Source organism: Pinus tabuliformis, chromosome 8 (assembly GCF_031772625.1).
Source record: "Pinus tabuliformis cultivar Carrire ecotype Pingquan chromosome 8, CPIR1, whole genome shotgun sequence".
Lineage (NCBI taxonomy): Eukaryota > Viridiplantae > Streptophyta > Pinopsida > Pinales > Pinaceae > Pinus > Pinus tabuliformis.
In genome coordinates, this window is record NC_142294.1 from 1,909,517,715 (window position 1) to 1,909,530,651 (window position 12,937).

Sequence of the window (12,937 nt, forward strand, 5' to 3'; positions counted from 1 at the left end):
ATTCAACGGCACAAGTATAGCATTGCTTCAAATTTAAGTATGACATGCCTGGCTACTATTTATCTTCCACTATAATCTAATTTTATCACACACCATTCACTACTACAAATCAACTGATCTATGCCTTTGCCACGGGAACAACACAGGCATATTTACAATATATATATATATGAAGAAATATATATTGGATATATGAAAGTAGATCGATACTTACAAAAATTTTGGAAGCCATCGTTCCAAATTTCAATCGTTCCAGTGGACAGAACGTTCTACAATCTGGCTTCTAACACATCTCCATTTTGATCTCTTCGAATGAGATTCTTCCAATGATTTCAGACCAACATCATTCAGGGTTTCCAGTTTGACGCACCCATCTATGTTGAGAAATTTAAGATCTACAAAACTTGAAAGATCTGGCAGGTCCTCTAATTTGAAGCAAAATTTCAGGTTTAGGTACTTTAAAGACCTTTGTTTTGCCATTCCCTCTGGCAAGTGTATCAATTTAGCACAACCTCTGAAATCAACATACTCAAGTGTTGATATGTCTCCCAGAACATCCTTAGGGATGGACAAATTAATGCAGTATTGCAATGCTAGATATTGAAGGTGCAATAATTCAGAGAAGGAACTAGGCAGTTCAGTCAGATTAATGCAACGCGATAGATCTAAGTGTCTTAGGTTTTTAAGTTCCCCAAAATGTATGGGGAATGATTGTGAAGTTGTGAAATATTTGAAAGTTATTTTACTCATCACAGTTCCTATCCATTGGGAAAAAAGGGGAAAAGATGGCACGGCGCCTTGCTGAGCGCTAGAGATATTTTTACAGAAACTCATATAATGTTCAACATCAAATGGTTCATGGCTGCTCGAAGCACTTGCAGATATGGCTCCGCTCGTATCACTATTCGACTCACGCAACTCACAAGGAAACTGCAATGCACGTAATCTGTTAATGACTGGCTACTAGAATTTAAATTGAATTAAATAAAATTCTCTCTAAAATCGTGGATCAAAATAAACTAAAATCTAAATTACTTACCTCATTAAATGTATCGAATATCTGTTGCAGGTGGTCATCGGAGCCGTGAAGTTCCAAAACTCTTAATCTGGCCAATGAAATGGTAGAAGAAATGGAGATGGATGGAAAATCGTTCAAACGAAGCCAAATCAAATTACCGGACATAGCAAATGAGGACAAGTCTATGGGATGATCAACCACCAAAAGGCGAACACCCCTAATGTTTATGTGATTTGTGAGTTGTGGCGGATTCTGATCTTTAACAATGCGAATTCCTCGTGTTAAACAGGACTCTGAGCCGTCCTGACAGGCACAATCACATTAACCTAAGTTAAATGGCTGCCTCCTCAAAATAGTGCAAAACTATAATACAGATTATTAAAGGAATCAGACAGAATGTGGAGACCTGATACGCATACCTGCAACTGAAACATTTCCGTTATATCACTTGAGCAACTAAGGCGGAGGGGCTTATGCTTCGCGAACTCGAAAAATTCCTCTCTGGCGATATGTCTGGCCAATCCCTTAAGTTGATTGTGCATTATAACTCGGCAATGTTTAGGGTGCTCTTCCTGGCACTTCATCTGTACCAACCAGGGAAATAATCAGTTATAGCAAAAGATAAGATTTCACCACTAGGGAACAAAATAAAACGTTGATTATATTGCTTACAGAAGTGCTGGTCTCCGCATCATAATCATACCCCAGAAGGCATTTTTGACGTAGATTTTCAAGACAATCTCTGACGTAACAGTAACCTAATCCCTCTAGAACTCGAACTGCTAGCTCTTTGTCTTCGCCCACCAAGAAACACCCAATGTCCAAAAACATCGCTTTCTCTTCTTTTTTCAAAGCCTCATAACTCACTTTTAATGTGTTTATTATATCATCTGGTAATCTTTTAGAGAACTTTTCCACCTGCAGCTTCCAATAGGTTTTGTCACGATTGCCAGTAAGATGTTGGCCGAAATTTTTTAAGGATGAAGGCAACCCACGACAAATTTCTAAGAACTCCTCCACCAAATCTTTAAACCCTTGAACTGGTTCTGATTGATGAAAAGCATGGAGGAAAAAGAGCTCTTGGGAATGCTGTCGATTTAATGGCTTTACATCATATAACAAAGCTTTTGGGGATCTTCGGAGTAGATCCCTATGACGAGATGTGAGCAAAATCAGACTACGAGGTCCCACTCCATCAATATCTAGTAGACTGTGGATTTGCTCCATATCATCAACGTCATCCAGAACAATCAGAGCTAGCAGCGCTTGTAGACTGCGTTGCAAAATAACCCTTCCTTGGATTGTATTATCAATATCCAAATCATGACCCAACAGATCACGAATTAACTGCTTCTGCAAAGATGGTAAATCCCTTCCCCTCACGTTAAGCAAAAAACAAGACCGAGGAAAATCAGAACGTTTTACATTGTAGAGATGTTTAGCGAGGGTTGACTTCCCGACGCCGCCCATGCCAGTAATCCCCACAATCTTTGTGTCGCTTAGATTCAGAATTTTTCTTTGGAAATCCTTGGCCGCTTCGTCCAGTCCAACTGGGTGTGCAGCCACTTCTAAGGATTCCCCTTGTTTTACCTTTGCCAATACAATACTCAAAATTTGCTCCAAATACATCCCATAGTCACTGATTAAGAAAGAAGAAGAAGAAAGTGAGAACCTATAATACAAAATTAAAGTTTTAAACGGGAAAAATAAGGAAAGTATGTATTCACCTTCCATTTGATTTAACGATGTAACCAGAAATATCTGCGGCTTTTTTCAGTGCTTCCTTCCATTCTGCCACAACTCCACCATTCCGTTGGTGGTACCGAAAGGCTTTGGTGTAAGGCCCGTCCCTTTCAATGTCACGAAGGTCTTTACGCTCAACGTCACAAAAGATGGGTATAATAGTAGTGGTGCGCACCTGCGCGGATCTCAAAATTGTTGGGGATTTTTCTAGTAAAATCCCAAAAACAAACTAAATAAAACTCCACAGAGGCAATGCTCTGTTTCCTTCTGCCACAGGATCTTTTGCACAGGGAAGCTTTTTAATAAAAATTCTCATAACAGAGTATTACACAGCCACAAAAGATTTCTATTCATTAAAACAAAATGGCTGATACAAACTTCATCCTCTTTGCTGAGAGGGATTCACCACAAAAAATACATTCAACAAAACTCTGTCTTCTCCTGAGAATTCACTGTGCTGGGTTTACTGCTGTAAAACCCTTTTACATTTACTGGTGTAAAACTAATTTTTACACACGCAGTAAAACTTTCATTACATTCCAATTTCAAAATATTAACTCATACAGTTATTCATATACCTGTGCGTTCTTTTCTTTTGCATTTCAATGCATATCCAAAACATTAAAAAAAACTTTACTCACTCTACGCACTGCTATGTAATACATTTCTTCATCTGCTCCTCCTCTTTCTCTATTCGCACTGTTGTGCATTCATCCTTGCAAAAATCAACACATATATAAAAATTTCTCGCCCCCTGTATATCTTAGCTTGCACTGCTGTGCAAAAAACTTGACTTTCGCTGCTCCCTGCTCTTTCATGCTGCTGCGCACTTACACATTGCACTGCTGTGCAAACTTCTTTTGTTTTTCGCTGCTACCCTGTTCTTTGCTGCCTCACATTTTTTTTTATCCCATGTGCGAATATATATAATATTACAACAACAAGCATATTTCACTTGGCTCGTTATAAAAAAATTTTACCACAAAACATTATTTACAATCGTGGTTTTTATAATATATATGGTCAACGCTTTTATAAAACATAACACATATAATATATGTGCCCATACCACCGTGTGGTTGAAATTTAATGTATTTACCAAACATTTACGAACCACATAACTATGCATTTAAATCCTTTTGCAGACTGGAGTGGCGGTCAACCAAACTTAGTTTTCACTCCACGCAAAAACTTTAATGTTGGTTCGTATGCAGCTTTACACAATCAACGGCAGAGGATGAAGAAACAGATCGGACGGTGGACGGAGATATCGAGAGCCACTTTAATGTTGAACTTTACCTCCCGAGATGTTACGTATGATGACGTATCGGGAGGACCACGCGTCCAAGGATAATTGGATCAGGCTTGAGAGTACGGAAACTGCCTAATGGTCGAAGGCGGTCCGATATTGATAGGTGGTTTTGGAGGAGCGGTTTCAAGCGCTGTACGTGCCTGCTGAGTCGGCATCGTTGTCCATGTTGCCTGCACGGTGTCTGCAACCTGCAGTTGGAATTAACATTCCAACACTCCCCTTTAATTTCAACTGCTGGGCATTCAATCATACCCAAACACTCAACTGTTGGGCATTCAATCATACCCAAACACTCAACTGTTGGGCATTCAATCATACCCAAACACTTCCTCACATAGAGGGATTCACCAACACTGTTGTTACAAAGACATCTTCCTCACATAGAGGGATTCACCAATCTTCCTCGCATAGAGGGATTCACCAACTGCTTCTGATGCAGTTCCACAAACAATCAAAGTTGTCTTCCTCTTAACAGAGGGATTCACGTGAGACTGTGCTGAAGAGCACCTTCCTCTTGATAGAGGGATTCACCTGAGACTGTGCTGAAGAGTACCTTCCTCTTGACAGAGGGATTCACCACACTATGCTGAAAAGCATCTTCCTCTTTAATAGAGGGTTTCACCAAATGACTGCTTCAAGTGCAGTTCCAAAACAAAACATTCATTGCACTGTTGTGCATACCCATTACATTGTTCTTTTATGCTGCTGCATATTCTCTGTTGCACTGTTGTGCCATCTTCTTTGCTGCGTCTACCCCACACTGCTGTGTCTGCTCCACGCTACTGCGTCTACACCTGCACTGTTGTGCCTTAATAAAAAAATTCTTACATATGCGTTGCTGCGCCTTTCCTTTCTCACATTCACACTGTTGTGTGAGAATTCTTTACTTGTGCACTTATGCGTGCTTCCCTTCTTCACAATGGGAAAACTTTTCTTCACGCTGCTGCGTGCTCCCCTTCATTGATTACAATCGTACTTCTGCTGTGTCTCACTTGCATTTCAGATGCAAACAACACACTCACTGCACTTACATTTACTGCTGTAAAGAAAAATTTCTTTTACATGTGCTGCTGCCCATTACATTTCATTTCTTCAACAAAAAAAACTTCATGCTGCTGCATTTTTCATATTTACACTGCTGTGTGTTTTTACTACATATTCTCCAACAACAAAAACAAAACTTACATTACCCTTTTCACTGCTGTGTGAAAAAATTCATTGCATTCTCAAACACTAGGCATTTACGCTTTGCTGCGTTTTGCCCTCTTCTCATTTTCCTCTCACTGCTTTGCGTTTTCATTGCCAATACAAAACATTTCATCTGCTGTGCATTACACTCACTCTGCTGTGAGTATATTCTCTCACATTACATAAAAAATTCCATTGCTATGCATTTCAATGCATGTGCTCCACAAAAAAAAATTTCCAAGCTGTTGTGCATTCTATGTTCTGCCTTCGCACTGCTGTGCGGGTCTCCTTGCTTCTCATTTTCCTTATTGCGTTGTTGCACTTCACATTTCAATGCTGCCCCTTTTTCTTCTCCGCACTTCTGTGCACATTGCATTGCATATGTGATAAAAAAAAATATTACATTTTTCATCATCGCTGCATATTACATTTCAGAGGGATTAACAACAAAAAAGATTTCATTTGCGCTCTGCTGCGCTGCAATACATCCTCCACTCAATCTCCATGCCCTGCAGACTTTTCTTCTCTGCTTTTATGGCAGATTTAATTCCATATCTTTCCCCTATAAAAATATCTTCATCACAGAGTGACTGTTAATACAGTTCAGCAATAATTATAAAAAATTACAGGCTCCCCTTTAATGTATGCATTGTTTTCTTTCAGCAAAGTTTTCTCAAAAGAAACTTAGATCAGCTGAAAAGCTCAAGGGACTTTCAGACTGTATTTCCTTCCTTCTCCATACTTGTGTAACTTTCTTCTTTTGCATGGGTCTAGCTTGTGTAAGAGCCCATGTTAAGTTACAATCTCGTGCCATATGCCCAATGTTATGACACTTGAAACATTCAACATTGTTCATGAATAAGAATTCATGATTTCTTCTTATAAAGTTATTTCTTGGAGATTGTCGGAGACTACAACATCTATCTCTATGAAATGCTCTACAGTCTTTTGCCATATGACCAAAGTTTGAGCAAGCATAACAATAACCAAAAAATGAACTTTGGTACCTGGGAGATGGAGGTTTCCTTGATGTACTTCTGAAGCCTTGCTGCCTTGAGATTCTTTGATGATAACCATTGCATCTTGCCTCTTTGACATCAGCTACATTTCTTCTTGGATCTGGTTTTCTTCTTGGAGTAGGATTTCTTCTATTGCAGCCTTCATTTTTCTCCTTGCCTTTGCTGGAACTAGGAGCATCACAATCTCTTTCTGCCTTCTTCACATCTCCTTTGCTTAAAGCATTTTCATTCTTGTTTGAGGGTTCACCTACATACCCAAGTCCTGATTTATCAGATGGAGATCTGTGATAGCTGAGCATGTCATCCAAGGCTTGAGAGCTCTTCATGATTTTGTTCATCCCTTCAACCTTTTTCTTGAGGAGAAAAATCTCTTCTTCCAATCTTTCACACTCATTCTTCTTCTTTGCAAGTTGTTCCTCTGTTTCTTCCTTGCTACGAGTAGCTTCAGCTGCTAATATTTTAAGAGAGATGATATCTGTCTTCATTTTGGAGATTTCTGCTTGACTGCTCTCCATTTTCTTTTCAGCTCCTTATGCCTGCTTCCTGGCTTCTTGTAGTTCAAACTTAAGGGAGGAGACCTCTACCTTGTACTGTCCAATCTCTTCTACAAGCTTTTTCACTCTCTTGTGCCTTTGTTCAAGTTGACTTGACAAGGCGTCTTCCTGCTTCTTTGCTTTATTCAACTGAGTTTTCATTGATATGACTTCTTCATGATGTTTCCTCTTGCTTTGATCAAGCTCCTTCTTAAGCTTGACAAGCTCTTCATCCCTTTCTTTTACTTGAAGCTTGATGAGGTCAACCTTCTCATTTTCAGCTTCTATGATGGGTTCAGAATTTTCTTCTTCACTGATGGTCATGGTCAGTCCTCCCTTTGCATGAAAGTCATGCAGTCTGTCCCATATATCCTTTGCTGATGAATATTTTCCTAGATTCTTCTTTATAGAATCAGGCAGTCCATCCAAGATAGTTTTTGCTGCTTATGCATTGTACTCCTTGGATTCTCTATCCATCTTGCTATCATCAATCACTGATTCCCAGATCTCAATCCCTTGAGACTGTAAGACAGCCCTCATTTTTATTTCCCACATATCAAAATTTCCATTAAACTTTGAAGCCTCAAATAGAATGCTTTCAAATAGATTGTCTTCTATTTTAGTAGAAGAGGGAGACACAACCTTAGGAGGATTGGAGACTTTCTTCTTTGACCTTGCCATTTTTGCACTTTTCAAAACACTTGACTGTGTATCTAAAATAACTGACTGTTTCCAACAGCTACAAAAAAAAACTTTGAGGAATACCTGGGTTCTTTTGCTGAGTCTTCTCTCTGCTGGAGAAGTTTTACTGCTGCTGCAACAAGAATCTTTCCTTCAGCTTCTTGAACACGTTCAAAGAGCCTAAGCCTGCTCTGATACCACTGTTGGGGATTTTTCTGGTAAAATCCCAAAAACAAACTAAATAAAACTCCACAGAGGCAATGCTCTGTTTCCTTCTGCCACAGGATCTTTTGCACAGGGAAGCTTTTTAATAAAAATTCTCATAACAGAGTATTACACAGCCACAAAAGATTTCTATTCATTAAAACAAAATGTCTGATACAAACTTCATCCTCTTTGCTGAGAGGGATTCACCACAAAAAATACATTCAACAAAACTCTGTCTTCTCCTGAGAATTTACTGTGCTGGGTTTACTGCTGTAAAACCCTTTTACATTTACTGGTGTAAAACTAATTTTTACACACGTAGTAAAACTTTCATTACATTCCAATTTCAAAATAATAACTCATACAGTTATTCATATAACTGTGTGTTCTTTTCTTTTGCATTTCAATGCATATCCAAAACATTAAAAAAAACTTTACTCACTCTACGCACTGCTATGTAATACATTTCTTCATCTGCTCCTCCTCTTTCTCTATTCGCACTGTTGTGCATTCATCCTTGCAAAAATCAACACATATGTAAAAATTTCTCGCCCCCTGTTTATCTTAGCTTGCACTGCTGTGCAAAAAACTTGACTTTCGCTGCTCCCTGCTCTTTCATGCTGCTGCGCGCTTACACATTGCACTGCTGTGCAAACTTCTTTTGTTTTTCGCTGCTACCCTGTTCTTTGCTGCCTCACATTTTTTTTTATCCCATGTGTGAATATATATAATATTACAACAACAACAAGCATATTTCACTTGGCTTGTTATAAAAAAAAATTACCACAAAACATTATTTACAATCGTGGTTTTTATAATATATATGGTCAACGCTTTTATAAAACATAACACATATAATATATGTGCCCATACCGCCGTGTGGTTGAAATTTAATGTTTTTACCAAACACTTACGAACCACATAACTATGCATTTAAATCCTTTTGCAGACTGGAGTGGCGGTCAACCAAACTTAGTTTTCACTCCACGCAAAAACTTTAATGTTGGTTCGTATGCAGCTTTACACAATCAACGGCGGAGGATGAAGAAACAGATCGGACGGTGGACGGAGATATCGGGAGCCACTTTAATGTTGAACTTTACCTCCCGAGATGTTACGTATGATGACGTATCGGGAGGACCACGCGTCCAAGGATAATTGGATCGGGCTTGAGAGTACGGAAACTGCCTGATGGTCGAAGGCGGTCTGATATTGATAGGTGGTTTTGGAGGAGCGGTTTCAAGCGTTGTACGTGCCTGCTGAGTCGGCATCGCTGTCCATGTTGCCTACACGGTGTCTGCAACCTGCAGTTGGAATTAAAATTCCAACAAAAATCCAACAAAGTTCATCTAGGCACCAACGTGATTCGGCATATTTCTGTGAGAAAATGACAATTTGAACTGATGCGCTGGAAATCGCTCCATGGATCGCATCGTAGAGCGTGGATCCTCCCCGAAGTTCTTTCGCATCCAGAAAGACGCGCAACCCACAGTGCCTGAGACGATGGTAGATGAGGCTGGCATGAGTGAGCTTGGCGTCAGGCCCTCTGTGATTTATGAACACGTGGTATGTTTCAATCTTTAAGGGCTCCCGTCTGACCATTCTGCATACATCATTAACAATGTTCTCCAAAACCCTTCCATGGTCACTGCAAACCAAACAAACAGTCATAGTTATACTTAAGATTAGGGAAATTCAGAGCATTTTAGATGTATTCACCTTTCATTTGTTTTGAGGACGAAACCAGAAATATCTGCGGCTTCTCTGAGGGCCGCCTTCCACCCCTCTACCTCTTCGTTGCTGAATCTGCCTTCGTCGGCATAACTTCCCCCCTCAATCTGACGAAGCTCTGCAGGTTCGACGTTGAAAAACACGGGTAGAATGGTGCGGTCATGAGATGATCTCACAATCCAGCTCAACTCATCCAAGCACCAACGTGATTCAGCGTAATGCTCAGAGAAAATGGTAATGTGAACGGAGGCGCTTCTAATTGCTCCTTGGACAACAGAGACGACTGTATCTTCTGTGCAAAGTTCCCTCTGATAGAAGAAGACACGCAACCCACGGCTTGTGAGACCATGGTAGATGAGACTCGCAAGAGTGTTCTTGGTGTCGACTGTCCTGAAGTTTATGTAAACCTGGTATGTTGCTGCCTCTGCCACTTCCTCCATACTGAATTATACCTCTTATCGATGGGATCAGATCGAACGGTAGATGAAGCAAATACTCCGCCTGAGAGAGAAACAGAGGAAGGCAATTGTGAGCAGAGAAGATGTAGAAGAGATTATAAACGGCAAAAATGCCGATGGCTGCAAGGAGATTGAAAAGTCTTCAAAATATTTGCTAGTGGAGCATCTTTAGACTGTTGACAGCTGTAGATCACGTTGCACAACTACTCCAAAACTGTGGCCCGAGAAAATCACCGGACGTTAAGTTAAACTGCAAGGATTTTCCATGGAATAAACCCTAGGTATTCTGAGGTTTGACGAGAATACTCCCAAGCCTTCAGTCATTTGTCTGAAAACTGTCTAGTGATGGATGGGGTTTGTTGAGGGAATTCCTGGAGAGTCCATGGTGAAGGCCCGCTCCCAACGCCATGGTCGGCGCTGGCTCCATTGAAAACGTTAGCGTGATTACTAATTTCTCATGATAAATTTTTAATGGCCACAGTAAGTCAATTGTAGACAGATCCATTTTCAGTATGCTTATATATAATTTTATTTGAATTTTTAACGGAACATTATCAATAAGAAATGATGACTTCAAATTTTTTGAAGTGACATTGTGGGTAAGTTGGAGTTATGTACGATTTCAAAATGGAAATATCACATTCCAGGTTGGCAACGACGTCACTTCAAAATCTAAAGGTTTTATCGGTGAATTCGTTAAACACTTCAAATTGTTTGTTATGCGGAACATTTTTCTTTCGGTTAAAAACACTTTTTATGACTTCAAAAAATTACGTAGTGCAAACTTTGTCAAAACCTTCGGTGGCAAAAGTTTAATACAAGTAATGCATATATGATCCGAATTTCCAATGAGTTGTGTATGTAGTGTTATAGGTAAACACCTATGATGAAACACTTATTGTTGGTTTTTTTTTCCGTTAAGTTAAATTGCAAGGATTTTCTATGGAATATGGAATATGTTATCATTGAGAAAATTTTACTTGTTAATTTTTTGCACTGAAAGCTAGCTTTTTCAATTTGAAGGGAGATCCCTTTTATAACTCAGCAAAATTGATTGGCTATTTGATGAGCTCGATGGCTACATTATACTTAGAGTGAGGGGTTTTGAAAAAAGAGTTTGGTTGGGAAATAAAGACAATTTATTGGGTGATGGAGTCATCACATGAAATAATAATGATCTACAAGAAGTTGGTTATATGGTCAATCACTGGCAAAGGCAAGGTAGACGACAATTTCTAAGACATCAATGTACCATTGTAGCCAAAAGTTGAAGGAAGGAAACAATCCACTACAGTTGGACATACAAGATGAATCCAAAAGGAGCTTTAGACGACATTGGTGATAAATATTTGAGTACTATTGAAACATAGCAGTGAAGAGTTCTGATTCATTTATCTCTACTGAAAACAGAGAAAGGAAAAACAATTACATAGAAGAAAAAATAGACAGGATAATCCGAATTGGATCCATGAAAAATAACCAAAGCACCATGACTGTATCAAATCAGGACAAAACTTCGAATTCAAGAACACAGAGCAATCAGGAAGACCTCTGAACAGTGGCAGTTGGCAGCCAGCGAGGAACGACGAGGACCTCGGTCAAAGCGCGCTGACCGAGGCCCATGGAGACCGCGCAGGAGGCAAAACTAGCACCTGGGAAGCCCGGATCGGGAAAAGGAGGCAGTTTCTAGGCAAAACCCCTCGAGAAGGAGAGGCCCTGGGCGCTTGGTCGCATGGAAGCCAGGAAAACTGTGGGGAAAATGCTAAAGGCTGAAGGCAGGACTCACGCTCCAAAACTGGCGGTATTTATCGGGGGTACCCTTGGGCAGAAAGCGGATTTGGCAAAAAACGAGCGATTCCACTTAGCGCCCAACGCGTGGCAGGCGGAGGAGAGAGAAAATCGCCGCTCATCACGAGCTAACGGTCGAGCAAGTCAACCGCGTGAAATGAGCGACTGGCATCAGATCTGGGGGCTCCAAATCTAACAGCTGAGATCGCGCCCGATTGGGGAACTGGATTTAACAGGGGATTAAGCTGCGATGTATAAGGATTTGAGGTCCGATTTGACCACTGAGGTGGCGGATGACTCGTTCCACAGTGTAACCAAAACACCGAACCGACGAGGAAGAGCTGGAACAGTTCGTAGGAGGACAAGTGGCCACTCCCTGTGAGTCGTTGATGAAGATGCAGAGACAGGGAACTCCAAGCGAGCAACAGTAGGTGATCCGACAGGCACGGAAGAGGAAACAAGCAGTCATGTGACAGAGTGGCTTTAAGCCATGAACACACAGAGAACAGAATAGAGGAGAGAACAGAGAGAGGAAGACGAAGACAGAGAACAAAGAGACAGTGAAGCAAAGAGCAGAAAAGATAGAGAGCCGAGCTAACCTGCAGCATAAGGCAGCATCGAGCCATCCCTGAGAAGATCTGTCGGGGAACTGAGCACCACATTAGGCTCCTCTAGTTAAAGACCAGAGAGGTTAAGAGCTGGTAAAGAAAAGAGTCCGTGCACTCTAGTGGCTTGGGGAATCCAAGAACCACCCTGCCAAGCAATTCTGTTTCAAGAGACTCAGGTTGAGCTCCTCATTGTAATTCTCTACTTTAAAGACACAATAAAAGAAGGCCACCACTAAGAGCTGGACCGGAGACGTAGCCCTGGAGGATAGGGTGAACTCCTTATTAATTGATTGTGTTCTTGTATTTGCTTACTGTGTTTCTTTGTTGTTTTCCATATTTCTAGTGTCTATGTATTTCGCAATCTAATCGATCAGTTGCCTAAGATGACATAGACACACACCAGCACATGAGTCTATAATATCTTCATTCAATAAATCTTTAACTGAGATCACTCAAGGGTGATTTTCAAATCAAGTGGTATCAGAGCTCTAGGTTGTAAAGGTTAGACAAGCTTGTGTTGGTTTAGCTGTTGAATGCTAACTAGATCAAAGCTCAAGTTAGGAGAAGGAGAGTTGGTTGAAACTAATCCTGAAATTGGGAGAGTCTATCCTCAGAAGACAATGTCAGAAGAAGGTTCTGTAGGACCAGACC

General features: G+C 40.5%; 2 protein-coding genes across 2 annotated transcripts; both read right to left on the minus strand.

The window, feature by feature from the left end:
- Positions 1-220: 220 nt before the first annotated feature.
- On the minus strand, positions 221-1,530 carry LOC149244073 (uncharacterized). Its single transcript, XM_089367915.1, has 3 exons — positions 1,438-1,530; positions 1,040-1,321; positions 221-930 (listed from the first exon to the last, which is right to left on the minus strand). The coding sequence occupies exons 1-3, from the start codon at positions 1,450-1,452 to the stop codon at positions 244-246; spliced, it is 984 nt and encodes a 327-aa protein (XP_089224041.1). The 5' UTR covers positions 1,453-1,530; the 3' UTR covers positions 221-243.
- Positions 1,531-1,627: 97 nt separating this feature from the next.
- LOC149244074 (disease resistance protein RUN1-like) lies at positions 1,628-9,872 on the minus strand. Its single transcript, XM_089371409.1, has 4 exons — positions 9,421-9,872; positions 8,958-9,349; positions 2,746-2,968; positions 1,628-2,657 (listed from the first exon to the last, which is right to left on the minus strand). Exons 1-4 carry the CDS (start codon positions 9,870-9,872, stop codon positions 1,628-1,630), a joined length of 2,097 nt encoding a protein of 698 aa, XP_089227535.1.
- Positions 9,873-12,937: the final 3,065 nt, after the last annotated feature.